This window comes from Clytia hemisphaerica, unplaced genomic scaffold (assembly GCF_902728285.1).
Source record: "Clytia hemisphaerica strain Z4C2 unplaced genomic scaffold, Clytia hemisphaerica genome assembly, whole genome shotgun sequence".
Taxonomy (NCBI): domain Eukaryota; kingdom Metazoa; phylum Cnidaria; class Hydrozoa; order Leptothecata; family Clytiidae; genus Clytia; species Clytia hemisphaerica.
Window position 1 is genome coordinate 639,024 of NW_027103938.1, and position 23,990 is coordinate 663,013.

Sequence of the window (23,990 nt, forward strand, 5' to 3'; positions counted from 1 at the left end):
TGTGGATTCTTGCTTCACCAAAATTTACCTCACCCAATTTGACGAGAAGGAGCTAAAAGCTATCGGCGAGTTCAAAATGCAGGATGCTAAAGACAGTGGTGTAATCAGTGAGGCAAATGTCAACAAAATTTTGAAATTTCACACAAAAATGTGTCAAGATGCAAAACTCAAGCTTTATTCTAAACAGGAGCCTTTCAACCTTCGTGACCTTGAGAAGTTCATACTTTTGATGGAGAAGACATCTGAGTTTCATCGACTCGGGATAGCAGGCACTGACCAAATGTTTGAAAATGAATCGCACACTGGAGTACAAGATGAATGCATCAGAACGAATTTGAACCTTATCTATGGAAAACGTTTCAGAAAAGTGGAAGATCAAAATTATGTTCAGGAGGAAGTTGACAAGGCTTTTCCAAAGCAAGTTGCCTCAGTTGCCGAAAATTGTACGATTGAAACTGAACTGAAAGGCTTTTCAAGGATTGGGCATCTCTATATCAATAAAGGAGGATACACTTCGGCTAGCTCATTTCACGTTTCGAACTTCATCTGTCAAAACCTTTTAGATGTAAGTGCAGCTATTCACACTGGATTAGCTATTTTGCTTCAAGGTGGAAATTCGGCCGGAAAACGTCACTTATCCGACATCTTTCACAGATTTGTCAACGGAAGCTCATTGTTTTCCCTGCAACAAAAGATACTACGACAAGCGACCTCATTGGCTCTTGGACAGTGAACAGTGCTAAGAAACTCTTTGAAAAGATTCACTCTTCTCTTAGAATATGTTCGCGTTACCTGTTACTTTATTGTATTACCGATTCTCTAGATGATGAAGTGCTGGGGGAGCTTACTGAACTTTTTAAATCAAATCCCATACTATGCACAAAAAGCATTGATGAAAATAGCGAGAATGTATCAGCAATCAAAGACTGTGTTTCAGCATTGAACGCTCTAGCAGAAAAACTAAAGCGTAAAAACACTTGGCTTTCTACAGATTTTGGATCCAAGATAAAGGATAGCGTTGACAGACTCAATATGTTTATGAATTCGTATTCTCAAAGTGATGTCCATTTTGTGTTTATCGAGGGACCACTCTTGGAAGCCATCAGGAATGGTCATTGGTTTTTGTTAGACAACATTGGTCAAGCACCCGGTGATGTTTTGGAAAGACTGAATTCCCTGTTGGAGGCTGACCCTGAACTTGAGCTATGTGAAGGAGCTAAGATGGAAACTCTTTCAAGGAAGAACGGTAAAATTCACAAAGAATTCCGTTTTATCTCAACTTTGAATACAGAAAGAAAAGGTAGCAATCTTAGTACTGCTATACTTAATCGTTGCATAATTATAAATTTGAAAAAGTTGGATACTCCTTTAACCGTACCGAATCGTACAAAGAAATCTGAGAATCAAGCAGAGGATCTGCAAAAGTCAATCGAAACAATTCCTGTCTTCGACATCCTTTGCCAAATGTTTCAACATTTGGGAAACACCGAGTCATTTGTATCCGTTATTTTGAAATTCCACAATAAAATGATTGAGTTACAAAAGCAAAAGGAAATTGCAACTATCAACAATTACAACTTCAATGTAAGAAACGTTTTAGCAGCAGCCAAAGTAACACTGAGTCGACTGAAGATCACGGGCTCTACCTTACTCTCGTCGCTGACAACAGCCATCGAAAGATGTTATTTCAATGCAATCCTTAAAAAAGGCAACACTGAACGTGCGCTAGAAGAGTATTTGCAGATTCTTGGTAATCCAATGTTCCCAAAAGAAGAAAGCAAGCAAACGGTCAGACCGTCATTATGTGATTCCGACGAAGTGTGCATTCGTTTTGGTGAATTGGTCGTCGCAGTTCTTGAAGCCATCGGTTGTTTCATGGAAAAATGTGATCTCTACTCGAAGAAAAATTCCACTACTCAACTCTTACACAAAGTCGTGAACGGCACCAGAACAATACTGGAATCACTTCAAATACCCAACACCAATCTTTCTCTAGACAATCCCAATTTTGAGCTATCGAAAAATCTAATCCAGTGTATCAAAGCAGTTGTCAAAGTTGAATCATTTGAAAGATCTTCAAAAATCATGACGAAAATAGAATTAACTGAAAACCATTTTGTATCTACTATTCGTACCTACGTTAATAATACAAGCTTTGCAGATGGAAAAATGAAACACGATATAGTTTCCTCGCTGTTGGTGAAGTATCATCTGTTGAAATTTGTTGTGCAAAATGTTCAACTATTGCTGGAAGAAACGCACTCAGCTAAAAATCTTGTCAAAGAGTGTACGGTGATCAGTACAACCCTTCAAAGGCTATCCTTCCTTTCAACTTACAGAAATTTTCTCTCTGGACTAGCAAAAGATGAATATCGCACGCTTCTTTCTGATATTGCATCAAAAGAATCATCATTGAAAGAAGTCAAATCTAAAGATCAAGATTCACAAGTGCTTAAAATCTTCATTGCGAGACTGGAGCAAGTGTACACGACTCCTTTGAGAAATCAGTCACATTCAAGAATTACTTTTCTTACAAACGTATTGAATTTACTGGTAACAAAATTTGGAATGGATATATCCAAAAACACAATGCAATCTATCCTTACAGCGGAATTTCACGGAATGAAATTTCATTGCATGACAAAAATGCCATTTATCGCTCTCGAAAAACCAACTAAAATGTTTGAAGAACACAAAGTGTTTGAAATAGAATTTTGTGGTCTATTAACCGGAATCATTTCGAAATCTGTTGAAAGTTTCAACCGTTGGATCAAATTACTGGACTCTGACGAGATGGCCAAAGAAAGCGACGTGGACAGAAAAGCCCTTAAAGAAGAACTGATGGCGCTTTCAAACGAGGATTCTCTTTTAGAAGCTAAGAATATCAAGCAATCCCTGGTTAATTTCTTCCGTCAAAACCTCACACAGTACTTGTTGGTGCAATTCAACAAAGGCGTGCAGATCAATTTAACTGATATTCAACTTCACTTCGACGCGACGATGACAAAGTTTGCAGTGGATTTGATATTTTTCTTCAAGCACGTTCTCACAATGTTCACCAAAAAATGGAAAACAAAGTTGTTGTTCAGCAAAGATTTTACGCAAATGGATGCAAATTATTTGATGATTCATGTGCTTTTGGAGAACGAAGAAGTTGCAGTTATCAATCCATTCTTCAAAGCTGACATTGTAGATGTAACTTATTTCGCTTCGATTCACAGAGAAAAATCTCAATTGACAGATACAATCAAGTTCTACGAAGAATACTGTTCTAAAAGATATCCCTTGCGAGAAATTAAAACCACAATCGTGTCTGTTGAAAGTTTCTGTCCTCAGCGTGGCGAGTATGATATCATTTCGCACTTGCTTACCATTTATGCTGACAAGGGTCGATCATCTGGAGGAATAGTCGTGAACGAAGAAAATTTGAACCACTTGAAAAACAATGTGCGGTTAATTATGCCCCAAACAACATTAGGAAGTCCAGAAAACTTCTTGGATGTGATCGAAGAGCTGGATAACTTTTTCGAAAAATGTGAGAAAGGTCAACGTATCAGTGCAGCTGAATCCCTCGAAAAATTAGAGACAATGTCTGAGATGTTAGAAATTCGCCGCTCTAGCTTGATAAATGCGATGAAACCAGCTACAATCCGAGAAAAGACACAATTATTACATTTGTTACTGCAAGAGAAGGAAGGGCACATTTCGATGATGAAGACAATAAGTGTCTTAAAAAGAGAATGTTACGAAGACGATGTTGTGAATTGTTTGGCCATCTGTCAGCTCAACGATCAATTGAAAAAAATCATCAATGAGATCTACCTTCATGCTATGAGGGGAGATATAAAATGCGAGTCCCTCAAATACACATGCTCTGCTATCTATTTGATTGAAGGCTGCGTGCAATTATTGATGCAAGGGTTTACCTTTGATAATGGACTTGCAAAGCCAGCGTCAAATTTAGGGGGATACCTAAGGAAAGTTGAAGATATGATCAATACCTTCTACGAAGAATACGTATTTTATGGGAAATACTCAGATGCAAAGTTTGATGTTGAATTGGTATCCTCATCTGAGGAGAAAAGAAAAGAGAGATGTGTTGTTAAACGATCGCCAAAGAAAAATGACAACCACAAGCTTATTGAAATATCAGAGGACAAGATTGTCATTGACATTCAAAAACTTAATGATGCAAATGCGAAGGCCTTCCAATGTGGATTCCAATGTTTCCTTCCCAAAATATCTTCCCTCATCAATGAGCTCTTGACTCTCCCAGCACAGGTTAACATTGACACTTTGCAGCGGCTGGACATAGATGTACTTACGATTATTAAAGAAATCGACGTTGCTTGCAAACGAGCCAAGAAGGAAAGAAATCCTGACAGCCTAGATCTTCCTTGGATGAAAAAGCCACCTGACTTGGAAGTTGACGAAACAACAATGAATGACTTATTTCCATCTTGCTCTGTCAATATCACCAATATGACAGAAGCAAGAAGAATTTCGACAATGAACAACGAGGAATTTATGGAGTTCTTGCTTGGTGATTCACTTTTATCTTTTAATGACTTAGAAAATGCATTGACTCGAGAGTCAAGGGAAGAATTTCAAAAGTGGCTGAGCTATCGGAAGAAGTATCCCGACTTCAAAGCAATGATGAAAGGCTTCATGAACTGCCTGCTAACACAAATCAAAAATCTGGATGGTAAAGAGAATGTAACAGAGTTCGAACAGCTTTTGGAAAATCTGCGAAAATGCAATTCGTTGCGACAAGCACTCAACATTGTACTTAGATGTCTTGATGATCCCATAAAGCAAAAAGATATTGGGTTGGATTTTCAAAACAATTTAAAAACCTTAAAGAAAACTATCGACTTACCTAAATCTCTCATCCTAATAAACAAGATCGAAGTCAATGTTAACGAGAACAATATTGAAGAGATTGAGAACAATTTGAAAGAGCTTTGCAATTTATTATTCAAAGAACGATTAAAACCGCTCAGAAATCTAAGATTTTCGTCGATTGAGTCCCTTGTTGGTTTTGCTTATCTCGGAACTACGACACTTCCTATTCAATTGGGGCAGCTTTGGCACAGTCTTCTGAACTCGCACCAAGCATCTCAGTATTTGGAGCAACACATGCTATTGTTTAGAGAGAGTCAACAGCCACCAATGGCTACAATGGATTATCTTTACATCGATGATTTTTTACAATTCTTCACTGGAGAGCCTCTCATCACCTTGCTGTTTTCCAAGCAACCGGAGGAACAGAATTTATTGGATAAAGAAATATTTCTGCAATCAGTCAAAACAAACTTTTCTCTAGCAGGAATTCCTATAATTAACGAGACTACAATTGACCGAGTGGCTGAGTCATGTTATGAAAGGACTTGCAAGCTGACCAATGAATGTTATGAAAAGAAAACTTCAGTAGCAAGAATCATTTATAGTAACCTTACTTATTTACACTTGCTTTGTGATTTTTGGTCCGATCCAGATATTGAATATATGGAAGATTTGGAACATGGCAATCTTGAAACTATGCAACACTTCTTTTTTGGTAAAGAAAATAATGCTATATTGAAGAATTGGAAAGTATTAGAAGCCAAAATTGAAAACAAAAAGGAAGAAAGAGAAATTCTTGAAACAAGAATAAGAAAATATCAAGGCGAATGCAACATCGACAAAGCCAAAGAATGTGAGGACTTGAGAACGATCGTTGAATCGGACATACGTAAGCTTGAACAAGAAAAACGCACAGACAAGCTAAATTATGAGAAGCAAGTTAAGACCGACATCAAAGACCTAAAACAACCTTTCGTTCAACTAAAGAAGGAGCTGATTAAAATCTACAAGCGTATCATAGGAACAGTACAATCTACATGTATTGAAAGTACATTTGAGCTGCTGGATGCCAAATTCTATTATCACTTAAAGCAGATCTTGAACAGCACTAACACTGAATCTGAAGAAATTGCAAAATGGAAAGCAGTCAAAACAGACATCGCAGAATTGCTTACAAAAATGGGGAAAAGCGAAGACGCGTTTAAAATGGAGAAAATTCTTGGACATTCAAAACTAAACAGGAGATTACAGGAGGTCATTGAATTTGGTGAGTGCACCATTCAATCATTGATGCGTGCTTTGGGCACCTTTATCGACGTCATTTCCGAAAGTGAAGAGGAAAAGACACAGAAAGATGAAATTGTCAAAGCTGATTCAGACTTAAAGAAGTTAATTCAAGCTAGCTTCTCTGAACTGGGAAAGCCCTCCCCAAAGATATCCACAGAGAAGATCAAATCGTTACTTGAAACTTTGAATTGTTTGAAGAGAGACTTCCCGAGCGACGGGAAAAGAATGACCGCTGTCTATATCGAACATTTGATCAAGACCACTCGAAATCTCATCCGATACTTAGCGAACGACCATGCTTCACATTTCGAAGAGGGCTTTCTGAAAAGAGAGGAAATTGACGCATCTGACATTGGATTGGTTGAAAGCAAAAAGTTGATGGAGATCTTAGAAACTGAGTACAAGACCTTGCAGTTTGAGGAAGGTACCATTGCTTTTTCTACATTGAAAGATGTTTTCAATCCAGTAGAGAAAGTCTTTGAAACAGATGCCAGCTCCTGCTTGATCGAACTACTAAATATATCATACTTTCTTCAAAAATTCAAAAGTTTTTTGCAGAATGCCCTACAAGCCTTTACAAAAGGTTCTTCTTCGGTTCAACTTTGTCGTAAAACGGTGTATCTTCTTTGGACCTTTGTCGAAATATTTGCTATAACAAACGTTGCAGAGAAGCGATCTTTCTCAAATGTTGACATGGGTCAAGAATTCATTGAATATTCTACAACAGGATTTGATTCGGGAAGGTCTTCGCTTTTCAAATTGAGGGACGCAACAGAGATCTTTTTGTCATTGGCGGCTGAAAACAAAGAGTTATCTGAAGCTCTCAAAACAAATATGGACTTTTTCGAAAACCTTGCTGTTACCCTAGCGTTGAAACACAAACTAAAGGAAATAAAAGGTTTGACTCATCTTTACAAAGAAGCCGATGCGAACGAAGAATCGATTTTGCTGAGTACAGAGGCTATGTCTTTGAAATTCATCGGAGGTGCAGCAAAACAAATCACCAAATACTCAAGAATGGCGTTCAAGAACCAACATCTATGCGGAAACAGTGAACGACGCTACACCCAAATAATTTGCCATGTTTTAAGAGTGATGGAGACGATTCAAACGAGCCTTGCAAACTTTCGAAAGCCAGAAATGTCCACAACACTTCTAAGCCTGGTTAATGGTATACCGCCATTTAAAGATGTTAACTTTTTCCAATTGATGCGAAGAGCAATTACTACTCACTTACCTATTCTTATAGAAGAGATTTGCCCTATTGACTGCGTACAATCCTGTCTCGAGGAATTAACAGAAGTTACTGAGGACTGGAATCAGTATTGGGAGGAGCTTGTTGACGCGAAAAAAGAAGCAAAAAATATCTTTTATGATGAAAGAAAGAAGTCAATAAAAGAAACGGAAAGAAAAGAAAGGGAATCACATGAAATTGCGGAACGCTTGTATACAGAATTTGTACAGAAGACAAAAGATGGAATTTCCCTCGGCTGGGAAAGGCTTATTATGGTTATCTTGCTGTGTGAAAGACATCACTTGCATAGCAAGTTCGGCAACTTGACTCAGTACACTGATCGCTTCCTTACTCAAGTCAATCGCTTCAAAAATGATGTTGAATTGAAAAATGATATCAAAGATTTGCCATCAAGAGAATTTTATCAGTTCAATGTTGCACTCAGTTCGATCACTTGTTCCGGTAGCATATCTGAAAAGATCGATGGGAAGAAAGTACGATACATCATTAAAACAGATGAATTCTCAAACGAAGTTTGTACCATCTTTACGGTGGATAAATTTTCATTTACACCCTACATGAATTTTAAATCATACGACATCAAGTTTATAAAGGAATCTTTCAAAATATCTTCCTTTAATGATAGCGTGAAGTTTACTGTAACTTTCATTGAAGAGCCAACAGAGGATGATGATGATGCAGAGGTTGTCCGTGTTTTGTTCCAGACCTCTTTTACATTGTTGTACAAAGAATGGATGCTTGAAGAAGAAGAAAAGGTTGGTGTAGATGACAAATTTGTTTTGAAATGCAAATACAACTGCAACAAAACCAAAAAGCTGAACACAAGTGCAATACCAGATGATATCAAAATACATCTCCTCGAAGAAGCTGACATGCATAGTGCAGGTGATGTGACTGACTTTATGAAGAACTCCCTTCAAGAAGTTAATAGAAGCATCTACGATCTACGCTCTATTGAAATTGTGAAACCTCCAGGAACTCTTGTGCAGACTAAAATGAAGCAGTTCTTGGAAAAAATAAACAGAAATGAAAGTTTAGTGGAAGATAAATCTCCCATAGTTCAGCAGTTTCAAGAGATGGCGTCAATAATGGAAAGAGCAGTCCAAGACATGCGCCTCATTTACATGGAAACTGAGCGAGATGTACGTGAGATCAATGAACCCGCTGATATGATACCAATCAGTGCACAACTGGCCAAGCTGATTCAAGTGCGAAAAAGCTTTATTGAATCTATAAAAGAGAAATTAAAAGCTTTACGTAGGGATAAAAATAACCGTTTCATAAATCTAAGAAAGATCCGCTCTGAAAAAGATTTTATCTGTACGCACGGAGAGTACGCTTTTCAACTGAAGGATATTTGGTCTGACAAGCAAGCAGGATATGTTCACAAGGTAGACGAGTCTACGCAAAGCTGCTTGAACGATATCGGAAAACAATCCACCGACGATTATCTAAAAAGGTCAATCACACTCTTGTTCAATTATATGATGATACAGGATCCGAAAGCTACCAAAGAGGGTCCCTCTATTCTTCGTAACGTTTTTGAGAACATGAAACAAACAGGAAACAGAGCTTCTGATGAAAAGAATATTCAGCTAATTTCATCGTTACATTCGAAAGAGAAAGAACTCTCCATGAAAATTCTGGATGTACAGGGGACAGATGAAAATCTTCCAGATTTCAAACTCGATATTCTAAAGATGTATGTCAACAAGAGCAAAATTGTAGAACTCGATTTAGATGCTGTTTCTGCTGACCCTGTGCAAGTTGAGTTTAACTCTCATGTCCATGGTATTCCAACTGTTGAGACAAAACAAATCGTCATTACCTCACATGAAGCTTGTTCCTTCGAATTCGGGAAACTACAAAAATTCAAATTGTCTAAATCTCATGGAAACCTGTTTGAAAATGAACAAATCGTTGTATATTTTTCGCCGAATTTGAAGACTGGTCCTACAATTATCGATGACCGATGCGATGAGGTTGCTACACTAAACATTTCTAGAGCCGAAGAGGGTACTCCCTCAAAAGAAGTTAATCTGGCATTGATTCAACAGATTGACCACGTCGACCCCCTGAAGCATTTGAAATGTCCAAATGGTACCTTCAAGACTGATGACAATGGTGGATTTGTATTGGATATTGGTGATGCAACGTTCGGAAGATCTGTAACATGTCAATTCCTGCTTTCCAATCATCTTAATTCCTCTCTCAGATTGAAATTTGCTTCTAAATTAAATCAATGTACGTTCGACAAAAACGAATCGATCCTTCGACACCAAGGAAAGGATGAAGTGTCGATGACTTTGTTTGTTGACGCTGAAGAGAAAAGCTTCCAAGTCTATTTCTCTGAGTCTGTATCATTCGTTTTTTCGGTGAAGCATACCATTGTACAACCAAGTGTGAAGCTATTGTACAAGGAACAACCGTTCGAAGGTTCTTCAAAATTTATTTCGAAGTCCTACATTCCGTTTACCGAAAATATATTTGATGAATTACGAATCAGAAATGATGGAACTTGCAGGCTGAAGACACTGATTCAGCTGCTAGATGATAATAACAACACCTTATTGGAGGGGACTATTTTCCTTGAATCACTGGAAGATTTCCAACCCACTTTACAAGTCAATGCCCGAAACCCCAAAGCCATGACGACGTATCTCGACATTCATGTTTTCGATAGCAATGAAGTTCAAATCAGAAAAGCTCATATTAAACTCAGTCTTAACATTGGATGGCCTGAAATTAAAGAAATTTCACCATTGTTATTCAAACTCAAACCGAAAGACAGCCCAACAACGAAAGAAATATCTATCTCGGCGTCATATCATCCAGTGGAAATATACTCAATTGAAAGCTTTGGAATGAAGTGTGTCAACACTCAGCTGCCTGTCACAATCAGACAAGGTCGGCCGTTCAAATTGAGTATTTCAGTGCGACCGCAAATCGGTGTTACAGAAGGGATCCTTATTCTCCATACCAATTGCCAAATACCAAGACAGGTTTTCCGAATATCTTTTCAAGTGTCCAAATTGCCACTCGTAACTTCACACAAAGTGCTGGATGTCTCTAACAGATCCAAAGCTGAAGTCATTGTTTCAAACACAACGCAAACAAAATTATCTTGCACTTGGAAAGGATTATCCATTTATGGAAAGCGAATAGATATCCTTTCAGACGACTCTAAAACATTGATATACCGACCTGAATACAATAGTTCCAGTCATCTCGTGCGACTACAGAGTAGTTCCACGGGTACAAGTTTGGAATTTCCTGTTGTAAAACTGAAATCGGACACCGTTCCTGCTGAAAGACTCTCCTCAAAATTCGATGCTTCTTCGTATTTTGTCGACTTGATTGCATCACTACTTCAGGAATCTAAAAAGTTCGAGGCATCCACCATCTTACCATTCGCTTTTAAAGCCATTTTAAATCAGGACATCTATACCCTTGACATTGTCATAAAGGATTTAAAAAGCAAAAAAGAAAAGTCAGGTTTTCTTTCTCGAAACTTTTCAACCATCTTCAAAGATGATAAAAAAGAGTTACCAACAAAGGAAAGTTCTAGATCAATTGCTTACGATCTTTGTGACAAAATTGGACTGTATCCCTTGAAAGCTATGCTGGAATTTGCATCGAATAGAGAAGTTCTAGGTTTACATGAATTGTTGTCTAGCCTCTTCACGCACTACTTCGCTGAAAACCAGGATGGCTTGTTTGAATCATTACAGTTGCTACCACGCTTCAACGTACAAGTTGCCAATGAGAAAATGAAGTGGATTGTAAACGTTCTTCACTCAATGCCATTTAACTCGAGTCCAGGAGTATCTAAAGCAGCTTCCTTGTTGAAAGTTCTATTGGAAAAGAACAGACTTAGCAAATCAAGATACTCTACCATGCAAATATCTGAAGCCGATCAGTTTGAGAAGGACTTCTCAAAATTGTTCGATAAAATCACCGAAATTTCAAAGTTGAAATCACACACTCAAATGGTGGATGCAATTGTAAATGTTTGCGGTGCTCCACTTATAACCAGAGAAGAGCTATCGGATATCAAATCGGCCATACTGTCAAGTGATAAATATAAGGAAATAGAAGAAGTGATGAAAAACAAGCAAGGTGACGTCTCCTTGACTTCCATCTCAGAAACAATACATTGTTTTGGACAAGATAAGGATGACGCAACTATGTCCAAGTTTTTTGAAACATTAACGGCAACAGATCATGAAGATAGCTACTCGGTTTTCAGAGCTGCCCTAAATTTGTTGGATGACAACAATACAAAACAAGACTTGGAGAGTTTAGTTGATCGATTACAAGAGTTTTTATCGGTGAAAGGGCTGGAAGGAGAAGACAGTTTCATTCAAATCTGGGATTTTGTCAAAGATATTTGTGGCTCAGAAGATGGCGAACAAGAAGCTCACGATATCCCATATTTAAAGGAAGTCTTCTTTGCTTTGTGTGAAGGTCTTGATTTTTTTGCATCTATTACATCGGCTGAGAAGATAATTGGTGGAGAAGCGCGAAGACAAGATGATCTATCGGCGAAACAAGCATTAGACCTGCTTTCTCATATTGGAACAACCACCCTTTTAAGCCCTGTTGCACTAACATTTGATGACCTTCTCGAGCAAGTGGAAAAGTATATCGTCGAGGCTGAAAAGTCACCAAGAAAGCTGAAAGATTTTTTCTCAGACTTCCGTACTAAATATAGGGATGTCTGGAAACACAGCGTAGAGAAGACTCGGTTGATGGCTATTTGTAAACAAGCTGAACTTGATGGAGTCATGGTGGAATTTCTTCGCTGTATCACTGTTAATGAGTCAGCCTTTGAAACCCTTCCAGTCATATTGGATGAAATTCACCCAAAGATTGCTGGAATGTTAAACATTGCAAAATACGTTCATTCAAAAATAGTGAAAGACAGCGAACAGGTCGAACTTTTGGATAGTGTCGACCAAAAAGAAGAAATTGTCGATCATATGGAAAACGTCAAATCTACAAACGTCGTTGAAGCTTTCCTTGAATTGTGTGAATACATGTGTTTTCCACATGAACAAGTCGACTGCATCGCTTACATTTTAGAGAATCTTGCGGTCCGAAAAGATACCATCATTTTTAAATTCTTCCAAAAATTGAAAGGTATCATACCACAAGACGTGTCTATTCAAATAAATCGGTTGGAACATTTTATCCATGCAGAGCATTCGTTTGATTCTCTACAAAAGAAGAAGTTTTACCTAGCTGATGCAATCTCAATTCTCAGCCGAAACTCAACTCTTAATCTCCAAGCTGGGCTTCTTACCGTAGCTAACAAGCATGTTCATATGATCAGAAAGATGGGTTTCCAGAGACAATCTGATGTTTACAATGCCTTAATTGGTTACGAGGGTAACTGCCCTTCGTTGGTAAAATTGCTGTCCCTTGCAAAAAGTCTTCACATTTCTGTTCATAAATATCACAACCAGGAGACTTACGATTCAAACGATGTTTGCTTCTTGGACTGGTTATTGTCATCACCACTCAAATTCCATCTGTCTACAATGAATATGGTGCAAATTTCAAAATATTTACTTTTGTGTTCCATATCAAGAGATAGCAAACCGAGCTTGATCAAGATGGTATGCCAGTTGAGCTTCGTCAGCTCGGAGGATCGTGTTATCTTTCAAAACACTGCATTATTGAGAGATGCGTCGCAAGGCACAGGAAGTTTGGAAAGATGCTTGTCAAAAATGTCGTACTCTGATTGCTTAAGTCCAGATGTTAAAAGACATTTCCTAGCCATGTCCAAGCTTTACAAAATCAAAATCAAAAAAGAGGACGAGGTTGACTTGGAGCAAACTTTGGATTTTCTGAAGGTGTTTTGCAATGGCAAAGACTCAATCAAAGATATTTTATTGACGCAACTACTGTCAATGTCGAAACCGTCTAGAAGCTGCATAGCCGAGCTCATTCACATTTTATCAGGATCCAATCAGTTTTTTGAGAACAATACAATGGATATTGAAGTGTGGAAGCAAGTTTTCCAGCTTGATAAAATTTTGAAAACAATTTTGAATTCAAACACATCGATTTCAAATGGTATGATACTAGAGCTGTCGTCGACCATGGCTAGAATCTCTAACCAACTCTCACAAGAAGAAATCGTTCAAAATCATTCAAATTCTGCCATGCAAGCTCTCTTTTTATCGATGTTTTCCATGACGCTGTATGAATCGAAGATTAGCTTTGTACAAAACTCCCTGGTGACTTTATCAGTGATAACCTTCCAGTTTGTGACCACCAATCTCTACAAAGAGGTAACTGAATATCGAAAGGATCAATTACGATACCATGATGAAATTTTCGAAACAGCCAACATTAGCGTGCAAAGTCAAATGGAAAACAAGATTTTCATTACCAATTTACCTCTTCAGCAAACTACCACCATAGCTCCAGAGTCACAAACACCTTGTGAACAAAGCCCTCGAAAATTAGAAGTTCCTCCAAAGTCGAAAGAATCTTTAGATGTTGTCTTGCAGAAGATCAAAAAAGAGCTACTCGAATCCGAAAACATCCTCAGGGTGATAAACAGTTTTGACTTTTGGAAACAAACTTGCGAAGAGGCTTACGGCTTAAGGATCGATCTTCCAACATTGACTTCCATCATAGAAGAGTGCAATAAATTTGATGTTAAAATGAGAAATTTACTTGAAGTCCTGATGATTCATTTTCAAGTCGTCGAATACTTTTCTGATGAAGAAACAAGAATTTTTAAAGCGGCAATCAATCGATGGAAGGTTATCCAAGTTGTTCAGTTGATATGGGAGGCAAGTCAAATTAACGGTATGCTCAAATCAGTTTTCCGTCAACTTCAAGATACAGCTAAAAAGAATCTAGCGATCATGTTGGATTGCATTGAGGACGAAAAACAAGAAATTTTTAAGAAAACACTCAAATCTTTTGGAATCAATCTCAAGCTTAAGAATACTGTTTACGAATACGAGATCCCAAAGCCGACAACCTTAGAAGAAATTCATCAACAAGTCAACCATTCCATTGGCGATACTTCAACCAGAAGAAGAGGCACGACGACAAGCAAAATTGCTGGGCAAATCTTCATATCAGCTTTCACAACGAATGATTTGGATAGCAACTTTGGTAACCAACAAGCTGTCTTGCAAGATTCTGATTTTCTTCCAGTTGACGAACGAGAAAAGAACAGAAGTGAAAACATTTATGAGGAAAACAAAAAAACCAACACAAAATTCGTTGAGTCAACAAGCATCCAGCCGTATGAAGGAAGTGCAGCAGATTTAGAAGCGTCTCGTGAACCTGGTGCTAAAGTTGTTTCCTTCACTCAAAAACTAGATGGCTCATCAAAGCAAACGAGTTTAAGTGTCACTTTCTCCTGGAAGGACCGGGGACAATTTAAACAACAGGTTAAACACGATTGGATCAAAGAGCTCGGAGAAGATACCGATGATAGACCAAGCGCTGTATCAGAATTTGAAGGATGTGAAGAATTGGATGAGGAAGAGAAACATAAACTAAGATACACGTACCTCGCAAAAGTCAGTCGCCAGTTTCAAACAGCCTGTATTCGCATCATGACTGAAATTAAAAGAATGAAAGATGGGAAAGTCGTGCACGTTCGTCAACAAGTCAGTCACAAGCAAATCAATAAATTTGTATTTCTGGTGGATAACTCGGGGAGCATGAACGGAGAGAAGTTGACACTAGCCCTCAATATATTGATTGTTTTGCTTGAATCATTGAAGAGGATGGAATATCAAACAGCCGTAGTGCGTTTCGGTGGAAGCCAAGTACCTCTCAAAGAGTTCACACAAAAGATGGATCAGAGTAGAGGACAGCGGATTATTGAATCTTTCGACTCAAGTGAAAATACAGTCCTTGATGATGCAATCAGCTTTGTCACAACAAAAGAACAGCTGTTTGGGTATACCAAGAGGTCAAATGAAAATCGCTACCTTGTTCTCATCACGGATGGAATCTGTACTCAAACAGACGCCGCTAAGTATTTAAGATTGCTCAAAAGTGTTAAAGATCTACATTTTTTGGTTTTAACAACTCTTCCCAACAAGAACGAGAGATTTTACGAAAGCAGTTTTCATAAAGCCAAAACTCTCTTGGACAAAATTGCCCCTGGTAACTGGCGCGAATTGAATCCAGAGACCGATTTCATGGTTACGATCAAGGCAGTGGCTGAATTAATAGACAATAATCTGAGGGACGATGCAAAGAAGTCAAGTGGACCCGCTTTACAAGAATACTCGAATTTAGAGGTTAGATCTAAATTTTATTACAGTTACTTCTTCTTTAAAGGGATAATCAGATGGTTTGTAATATTTGGCATGTGGGATCATTCTATTGTCCTGAGCAAAATCACAAAATATTTTTGAATAACTATTTTCTAAAGTCGAGATATTCTAGTTACAAGACGAAAAAAAATCCCGACTAAATAAAACTCTGACATTTTTTTCCCCGATGAGGTATGTCAAATTGGTTGATCATTGAAAACACAGAAGCGGCTGCATTTTATTCTTATAAAATCAAAATAAAGACTTTCGGTGTCATCCGACCACCAATTTCTTTTGAAAAATCCTTGTGTAGAATTATTAGTCCGGAAGTTAAATATCGCAACCTTCTGGTCTTTTTATTATGTTCAAAAATAATTGCACAACATTTTTCGGGGAGTTTCTAAACATCGACCAAAAATGGCGACCACGACCAGCGACCACGACCGGCGACCAGATAAATTTGGGTTATCGAGTTTACCTGATCTCTCCACCGTAGAGAACATCCAAATCGAGTCCTGATGTGGCTTTCAAATGAACCACTGAGCACGTGGCTGAGAATTACTCTATCTAGAGAGAATACTAAAAGTGACTTTTGACGTACCAGTTATTTTCTAAACAAAGTGACACTTTTTGACAAAAATATTGACAGGGCAATTAAGTGTGATGCCTGTAAACTTTATTACACCAAATATTCTAATTGTACTGAATGAGATGCCTAGATAGTAATAGATAGGATGAATAGATAGGAAGTGTCAGTAGGAAAAAGCTGGGAAGGCCAGTTTTAGAGATATCAATCTCATCAATTATTCTATTGTCCTTACATTGTCAAAATGACTTATTTTGACAAAATAATGATCTAATGATCAAATATAAAGCTTCCTAAATAAGTTCCAGCACAAATTTTGCCACTAATTAATTTGATGCCGAAAATACAAAAGGATAGAAATTGACACTCTATTCAAGCTCCATGAGCGTTGAAATGGCTGCTCTACACGTTTTGTACGTGGCTTCATAATCACTGTAGGTGAGACAGGGGTGAGCTTTACTTTTCAATTCGATAAATAATTGATCGTAAGTGAAAGACTCAACGGTGGAGAAAGAGGAAAAACTCGATAACCCAAATTTATCTGGTCGCCGGTCGTGGTCGCTGGTCGTGGTCGCCATTTCTGGTCGATGTTTAGAAACTCCCCATTTTTCGGCTATTTGGCCCAGCTAGCTTTAGCGTAGTGGGCCTTTCATTAGCATTCTGCCCGGTGTCAGTGTGTAACAATTTACTAGGCGATACGCGTTTTATTTCACGCACAGGCTAGTACATATTATGAAAAATTTGATTGGCTGAAACATGTCTCTTTTAGAACATGATTGGCAGAATAAAAACAATTGCAATCGTCTTTATTGGTTTAAAACATAAAAGGAGAAAATACAATTAACTAATAAAACTATAAGAATATAACAGATGTAGTACGTTTTAAGAAAAACAATGTGATTTACACAGAGTAACAAACCTTCTTCTCTTTAGGAATATGTTCTTTTAAAAAAGTTGTTTTTACATTTCTCTATCATGTGAACAGTTCAGTGAACAGTTCAGTTGTTCACGTGCTAGGAACAAAACACTTCTGTATATAAGATTAAATATTTTGATTTATTTCTCATTGTTGCTAATAAGAGATAGGCGAGTGGTTTAAGGCGTCTTTGGCTTGTACTAGCGACTTTAGGTTTAAATCCTCTCTGTTACTTAAGTCTTGTTCAGTTCATATTTTTATTCGCTGGGCCTTTATGCCCTCTGGGCTTCTTGTTTCTTTTTAATAGACCTACACAACTTTTTTGTTCAGAATGAAATTCTCCATCCAACCATGGAGGTAATAAGAAATAGATGGAGAATCAACTCCTTTTGCTTTATTGTGCATAATCATCGAAGCAAACGGCTCCTTGGTTGCAATGGGAAAAAGTGATCAACTTTATGTTCACTCATGGGATATGGGAATATTTAAGTTCATAAAAAACTGAGTAAAAAGATGTTGGATTTTTAACAACTCTATTGTGAGATAATAGCTTTGTTGATCAAAATAAGAAAAAGCTTGCCGTAACAAGCACAAAATCCTATATTTAAGGGTCCCCTCTCATAAAATCATCGATAAATTTCAAAAAGAATTTTATTTTAGGATCAGGTAACCTTTTAATTAATCATCCATCAGAATTTGAAAGCCCCCTACCTTTTAGACGTAAAGATTTATAATGAAGAAATTTTCAAGGAAAATTTGCTGAAACTCTCAAAATTAGCACAGTGTTCGCCCAAAAATACATCGATATGAAATCACAGAACTATTGTAACCTTACTTTGAGAAAATTATTTTTGTATCGCCTTTGAACAAGAACTTTTTGCATAATATGTTTATTTCAACCAGGATAACAGTCTCACCTTCGGATATTTTTGCTTCCAATGATGGTACATCAAGGAAAAGCCGCTTTGAATAGATTTGTAAAAGATCTGAACGACCATTTAGGTCATTACCGAGACGTTTTCTCTCCATCTATATCTTTATTACCTTCATGATCCAACGATATATAACACTTGATAAATTTACAAATTTTAAATCTTGCCTTTAAAATGCTGACGTCATCAGTCACGTGACATTCTTAGCGGTTACTGTTTGAAATTTTTTTCCTAATGTTACGGAGGTCATCTGTCCCAAGTTTCATGCTTTTATCACCAACTGAAGTATTTTTATGATTTCATATGCTATCAGACCTCACTACAAGAACAATTTTATAAAACGCGTACATTAAATGGCTCCAAAAACGTAGGTGGCCCCCAAAACGTAGGTCGTTATTAAAATGAGGATGTTATGATTATTAAAATTATCGTTATTCTTAAAAATGAGTATGTTTTTGATGGTTTAAGACACATTCAGAATAACAAATTTGCCTATATGAAGGAAATATTAAAGCACCAAAATTAAATAAAAACTCACTGTAGCTCCTTCGATATTAAAAATAAGTAATAGCTATCACACGGTACTGAGTACAATATGGGATATATTTTTCGAGTTCAGATTTTTTGTCATTCATATTTTCCGAGCCTTTAGGCAATGAAAATATAGAAAACTCTGAACGAGAAAAACATATCCTATATTGTACGAGTAAAAGTGTGATAACTGGTTTATCTTCGACATGAAAAATATCAACAAACTTTCCTCTCTTCATTGGTGTCTCTTCTTCTTTCTTTTGTTTTTCTCTTCCAATATTTTTTTCTTTTACTTTTATTTGAATGAAATCAACATCAAAACATTCGAAAAAAGAATCGAATGGTCATTAAAAAGATCAAGAAATTCATTTCATACACTCTTTTGATAAGTTGTTGTGTATTGGAAGCGAAGAGGAAACCTTTATTGTACAAATTGTACAAAATATGATCTCTCGCTTACCAGACCCCTTTTTTGAACGCGGTCTTGTATTTGTATTTATATGAAATACAGCATTTATGTACGCGTTTTTAGCCAATCAGATTGCTCATATTTTTCATGTTGATGATAGGTCATGAAAATGGGATATAGGAAACTTTCTACGCCTAATACCTCTCAGAAAATGCAGATGCATCTGTGACTTGAGAAGATGAGTGAAAGATAAAGCATCTTAAAGGTCAACCAGTGTTTGGGGCCCTAGAACCAGCATTGATGAAACTGAAATTTCTAAAAATGGCAATGTTTATAACAAAAAATCAAATTTTTCACGAATGGAACTATTTTCAAAAGAAAATGGTTTTCAGAAACTTAATCAAGACGTCGTTAAATCAAAATTGTTATTTTGAAAATTTTTAAATTTTCAGTCAGGACTTTGCATCATCGAAAATCCTGAAATATTTTATAAAAATCATAAATTTTACATCCATTGGGTTGTAAATTTAAGGGAAAACAAAAATATGTCCGTACTCCCCCCGCCCTTTTACCACTGAGCTTAATAATTTGATTTTAACTAGACCTACGTTTTGAGGGCCCAAAACCTGCATTCTAAAAAGCAGGGATCCGGGGGCACTCAAAAACGACCGTACGCGCGGCCCCAAATAAGACTTTTAAAATCGGACTCTTAAAGTGCTCGAACATTTTTTACCATTTTTAGGCAAAATATGGTGAGATTTTCCAAATTTAGAGTTAATTTTTTTCTTCTCATATTTGCTCATTTCGACCATTACAGTGCAATTTGGGAAGCTTGGAAAAGGGACCCTTAAGGGCCGCACGTACGGTAGGTCTTTAACCTTGATTGCCCCCCCCCCCTCTGGAAAAAAGGAAACGAAATCGAAAGCAAAAACCAAGAATTACAAAAGAGTTGAAAAGATTTAATCCTGTTTACAAAGTACCAAGCTTTAAAAATCTTATTCTAATTTTTTTACAAATCAATAAGTGAACGCACTAAAAATAGAATAGATCCACGAACCTTAATTTAAAGTAAGTTTACTAAATCTTACTTTGTAGAGGCAACTTGTATCATGTGAAGAACCAACATCATTCGTCAACAAATTTGAAGAATTCAAAGATTTGGACGTTGCATGGGGAAAGTCTGTCATGGTGAGTGACATCAACAAGCCTCTCACTGAATCATTTCGATTTCTGGATGAAAGAATTGTTGAACGTTTCAAAAGTCACTACGAATCAAAGATAGCAGTACAACTAAATAACTTACCACCACCCACTTTATCAAGCGATATGATCAACAAGAAAGCAAGTGCTATCACAGAAAAAGAAGAAGAAGTTTTGGTTAGTTCTCTCACAGATGTTTTGGATACCATCGCACTACCAAATAATCGACCGACCCGACTCTTACAAGACTATCGCGGATCTTCATTCTCTATTCCTGGCTACATCAAGTTTGTCTGCTCAGATGGTCAATACAAGAAGATCTATGAGAACTTGATCGGAAGCCCAAGGAAGGATTACAGAGTTACGATAATTGTCGACGTATCGCAATCAATGGCTGGCATGGCAGAAATCGGCGCAACTTCAATCATCATATCATTAGCTGGTAGGTTACAATACTTACTTTTTGTTCTAAGCTTATGATGTTTTGCTTTTTGTATGTCCAAGCGGATCAAATTATTTATCTTGGCGCCCTTTTTCCTATATCAAGCTCAAAAATGTCTCTTTAAATTTTAAATTCTTCTTTCGTTAAAGGCTCCTTAATCCTTACCTGTTTTGAAAAGATGTTTTTAATAGGCGGTTATTATTGATGCATTAAGTTAATTTAAATTTAATATATTTATGTATTCACAGCCGCTCTGCAAAACATCAACGTCTTGTTCAGCATAATCACCTCCGGATCCGTAACGAAGCTGGTCAAAGATTTCAATGATGAATGGGACAACAAAACCAAAGCCAAGCTGTATGACGCTCTAACCTTCGATCAAGATGAAACCAATCTATCGGACAGCATTTTCTATGCTACGCAGCTCATTACTGATGGAGCAAGCTCAAAAGTCGGCAAAACTATCATCGTGCTGACAGATGGTTATCCTTCTGCTCCTAAAAAGCTTCAAACAAGTCTCTACCACGCTGAAAGTATGAATGTGCAAACACTAGCTATTGGAATTGGATATTTCACTGAAGGAATCTTCGAATATTTTCCTTATTTCGTCCTTGCTGATGACCCGAAGCTTCTACCAGGTGCTTTGCAAAGCTTCTATCTCGGTGAACAAAAATTGGAGGGACTAGCAAGTGCAGCTGGTCGTGTCGTAACAGAAAAAGTGCTGTACAACGAGAAACAACTTGCCAATATGGATGAAGCATGGGACTTGGAGATGGATAAGATCTATCTTGAGGAGTACGAAAAATCGAAAAGGGATTTGACACTTAGAGTGTTTAGTGTTGTTCAAGCAGCGACAAAACTCAAGATAAGACTTTGCTTTGTGCTCGACACAACAGGATCGATGGGTGGTTATATCGAGATGGCAAAGAACAAAATTCAGGTGATCACTGAAAATATCAAAAAACGAATCTTTGATGAGTCCAAGAGAGATGCTGATCTTCAAATCGGTTTTATCGGTTATAAGGTTCGAGGTCAAGTTGGACATCTCGACAAGATCCCATTTACCTCAGATCTTGCAGCTTTGCAGAGTTTCATTAACAGTCAAAGGGCCAGTGGTGGAAGCTGGGACACTGGCTATGAAGATAAGGAGGATGCATTATTAGGAGCACTTGAGTTCAAATGGAGTGAATGGGAAGGTCCTAAAGAAGATGGGCGTGAAGATGGTACTGTGAAATTCCTGGTATTAATTGCAGACTATCCTGATCGTGGAACTGTTGGTACAATGTTTCAAACGGTGCAAAAATACGCACTTAAAAACATATATTTTCTTTTCGTTACCATTTTACCCGGCGGAACGGACATATTACAGAAGGAGAGAGGCGAAATGAGACAGGCATATCAATCAACTGCAAAGTCAAAAATCAAGGACAAAGGCTTCATGGAAATCAACATGAACGATATTGGGAATGATACGAATCAATTATCTGAAAAAATTGTGGATAAAGTCAATGAAGTTGTGATGGTTAATTTCATGTGAAAAGGTTTGTATAAATCGATTTTTTTCATCTTATCTGTCTTATCTTCTTGCTATCTAATTCAAATTCTACTAAAGTTTCGTTTCCACTAAACATTATTTGGAAAAAGAGTTTTACTATGGCTAAGATGAGTATATAAAACTTTTAACGTCATCATTCAAATCGCAATAGTCTGCAGCACTAATTTAAATGTCCTCACTGTATTTCTTTTTTGATGAAAAAAAACTCATTGTTCTTCTTCTTCTTTAGATCAAGCAGCCGGTTTGGTTACAGAATTATCAGTTGGTTGAACAAAATCAAAATCTTATATTAATATGTTTTAGAGTAAAAAAATTTTTATAGCTAGTTTATTGTTTGAACGTAGTCTTTCTTTTTTGACTTACCATTCGACAGATTCAGGTCATTTTTACGCACACTGCTTTAATTTTTACTACAGCTCAGCGTCCACTGCGTCATTTACAACCTTTGTAGGTAGAAAAAAAATAGAAAGATATTTCCAGAAATATTTTTATTTACAACTTTCTGAGTTTCAGAGACAAGACTATTTGGTTGTTGAACTAGGTGTGATTTAGGATTTTCGATTACTGTAGTTAATTTATGTGATTTTGTTAGCATTTTACATTTCTCAATTTTATATCATCATCGTCTTTTTAACTACAATCTCCACCGTAATATTTGGCACTAAAGGGGTATTCCCTCAAATTTGAAAACTTCCAGTGATTATTAAGTGCTTTAAAGTACGGTAGGTGAGTTTTAACACGAGACTTAACACTCAGAATCTAAAGGCTCAAAAATGTTCCAATAAGGCTTAAAACATAGCCTGGAAGCCACAAATGGAAAAAAATACAATTCTCTCCCGATCTTTAAATTCTGAAAAACGTTAAAATACCCAAAAGTGCCAATATTTCGGCACCGATTGTAGATGATATTATTGATTTTTCTTTTTTGTACAAAGGTTTTTCTAATTGGCTTAGACAAGTTACTTCTTTTTTCAATATATTATGTTGTAATATTTTCAGTGTATTTTTTTAAAAGTGTATCCTTTTAATATTTTCATTTCAAATTTGTTAAAATCATTTCGATACAAATAACGAACACAAGAATGGATAGATGTGCATGGTGAAGCCAGTGTATCAGACAATGTGTCACTTACTAACGAATATACGCTAATACCTTAACGTCAACTTGGACAACGCTGGATGTAGCAGAAATCAGTGATTTCAATTCCTTCGAACTATAATTGCATTGGCAGGAAGAAAGGTATAACTAAGTTTTTAAACACTGAATTTGATTTTATGACTTGATGTTTTAAACGGGAACACGTCCATTTCTGCCGCTACTTTTTTCATTTGAACATACAAATATAAAAACGAATTTTACCTTTTTTTCATCACAATAAATAAAAGATAAAATTGATATAGAAGAAAATGAAGACTTTTGCGATGAAAAGACGCAAAGAACTCCAACTTTAACGTCTTTATTTCTCGGCTTTCTGTTTCAAATCAAAATCTCCGAAAGCAGTCATGACTTTTTTGTGTCATTAATGAAATAATTTCTCCAAAGAAATCTACTTGTTGTATGCATTGTAATCACCAACTGAGTATCCCTTTTCCAATTTGCTTTTAGGGTTGACAAATCGTCCATGAAAGATGTCAAGATTGAACCACGTTTAGCAAATCCTGATTTGATGGAATGGCACCGTATAAAAACAAGTTCTGATAATTTTTAAAAAGAGCACTTTTTTATCTTAAA

The 23,990-nt window shown here is 36.9% G+C and overlaps 1 protein-coding gene and 1 long non-coding RNA gene across 2 annotated transcripts; both read left to right on the forward strand.

Annotated features, from left to right (window-relative positions):
* The first annotated feature begins 1,032 nt into the window (after positions 1-1,032).
* On the forward strand, positions 1,033-22,720 carry LOC136809875 (uncharacterized). Its single transcript, XM_067066433.1, has 4 exons — positions 1,033-15,672; positions 20,157-20,703; positions 20,952-22,244; positions 22,488-22,720. The coding sequence occupies exons 1-3, from the start codon at positions 1,033-1,035 to the stop codon at positions 22,238-22,240; spliced, it is 16,476 nt and encodes a 5,491-aa protein (XP_066922534.1). The 3' UTR covers positions 22,241-22,244; positions 22,488-22,720.
* Positions 22,721-23,100: 380 nt separating this feature from the next.
* LOC136809930 (uncharacterized) lies at positions 23,101-23,990 on the forward strand. The gene is made up of 2 exons (XR_010847034.1): positions 23,101-23,498; positions 23,865-23,990. It is a non-coding gene; the product is annotated as an uncharacterized lncRNA (long non-coding RNA).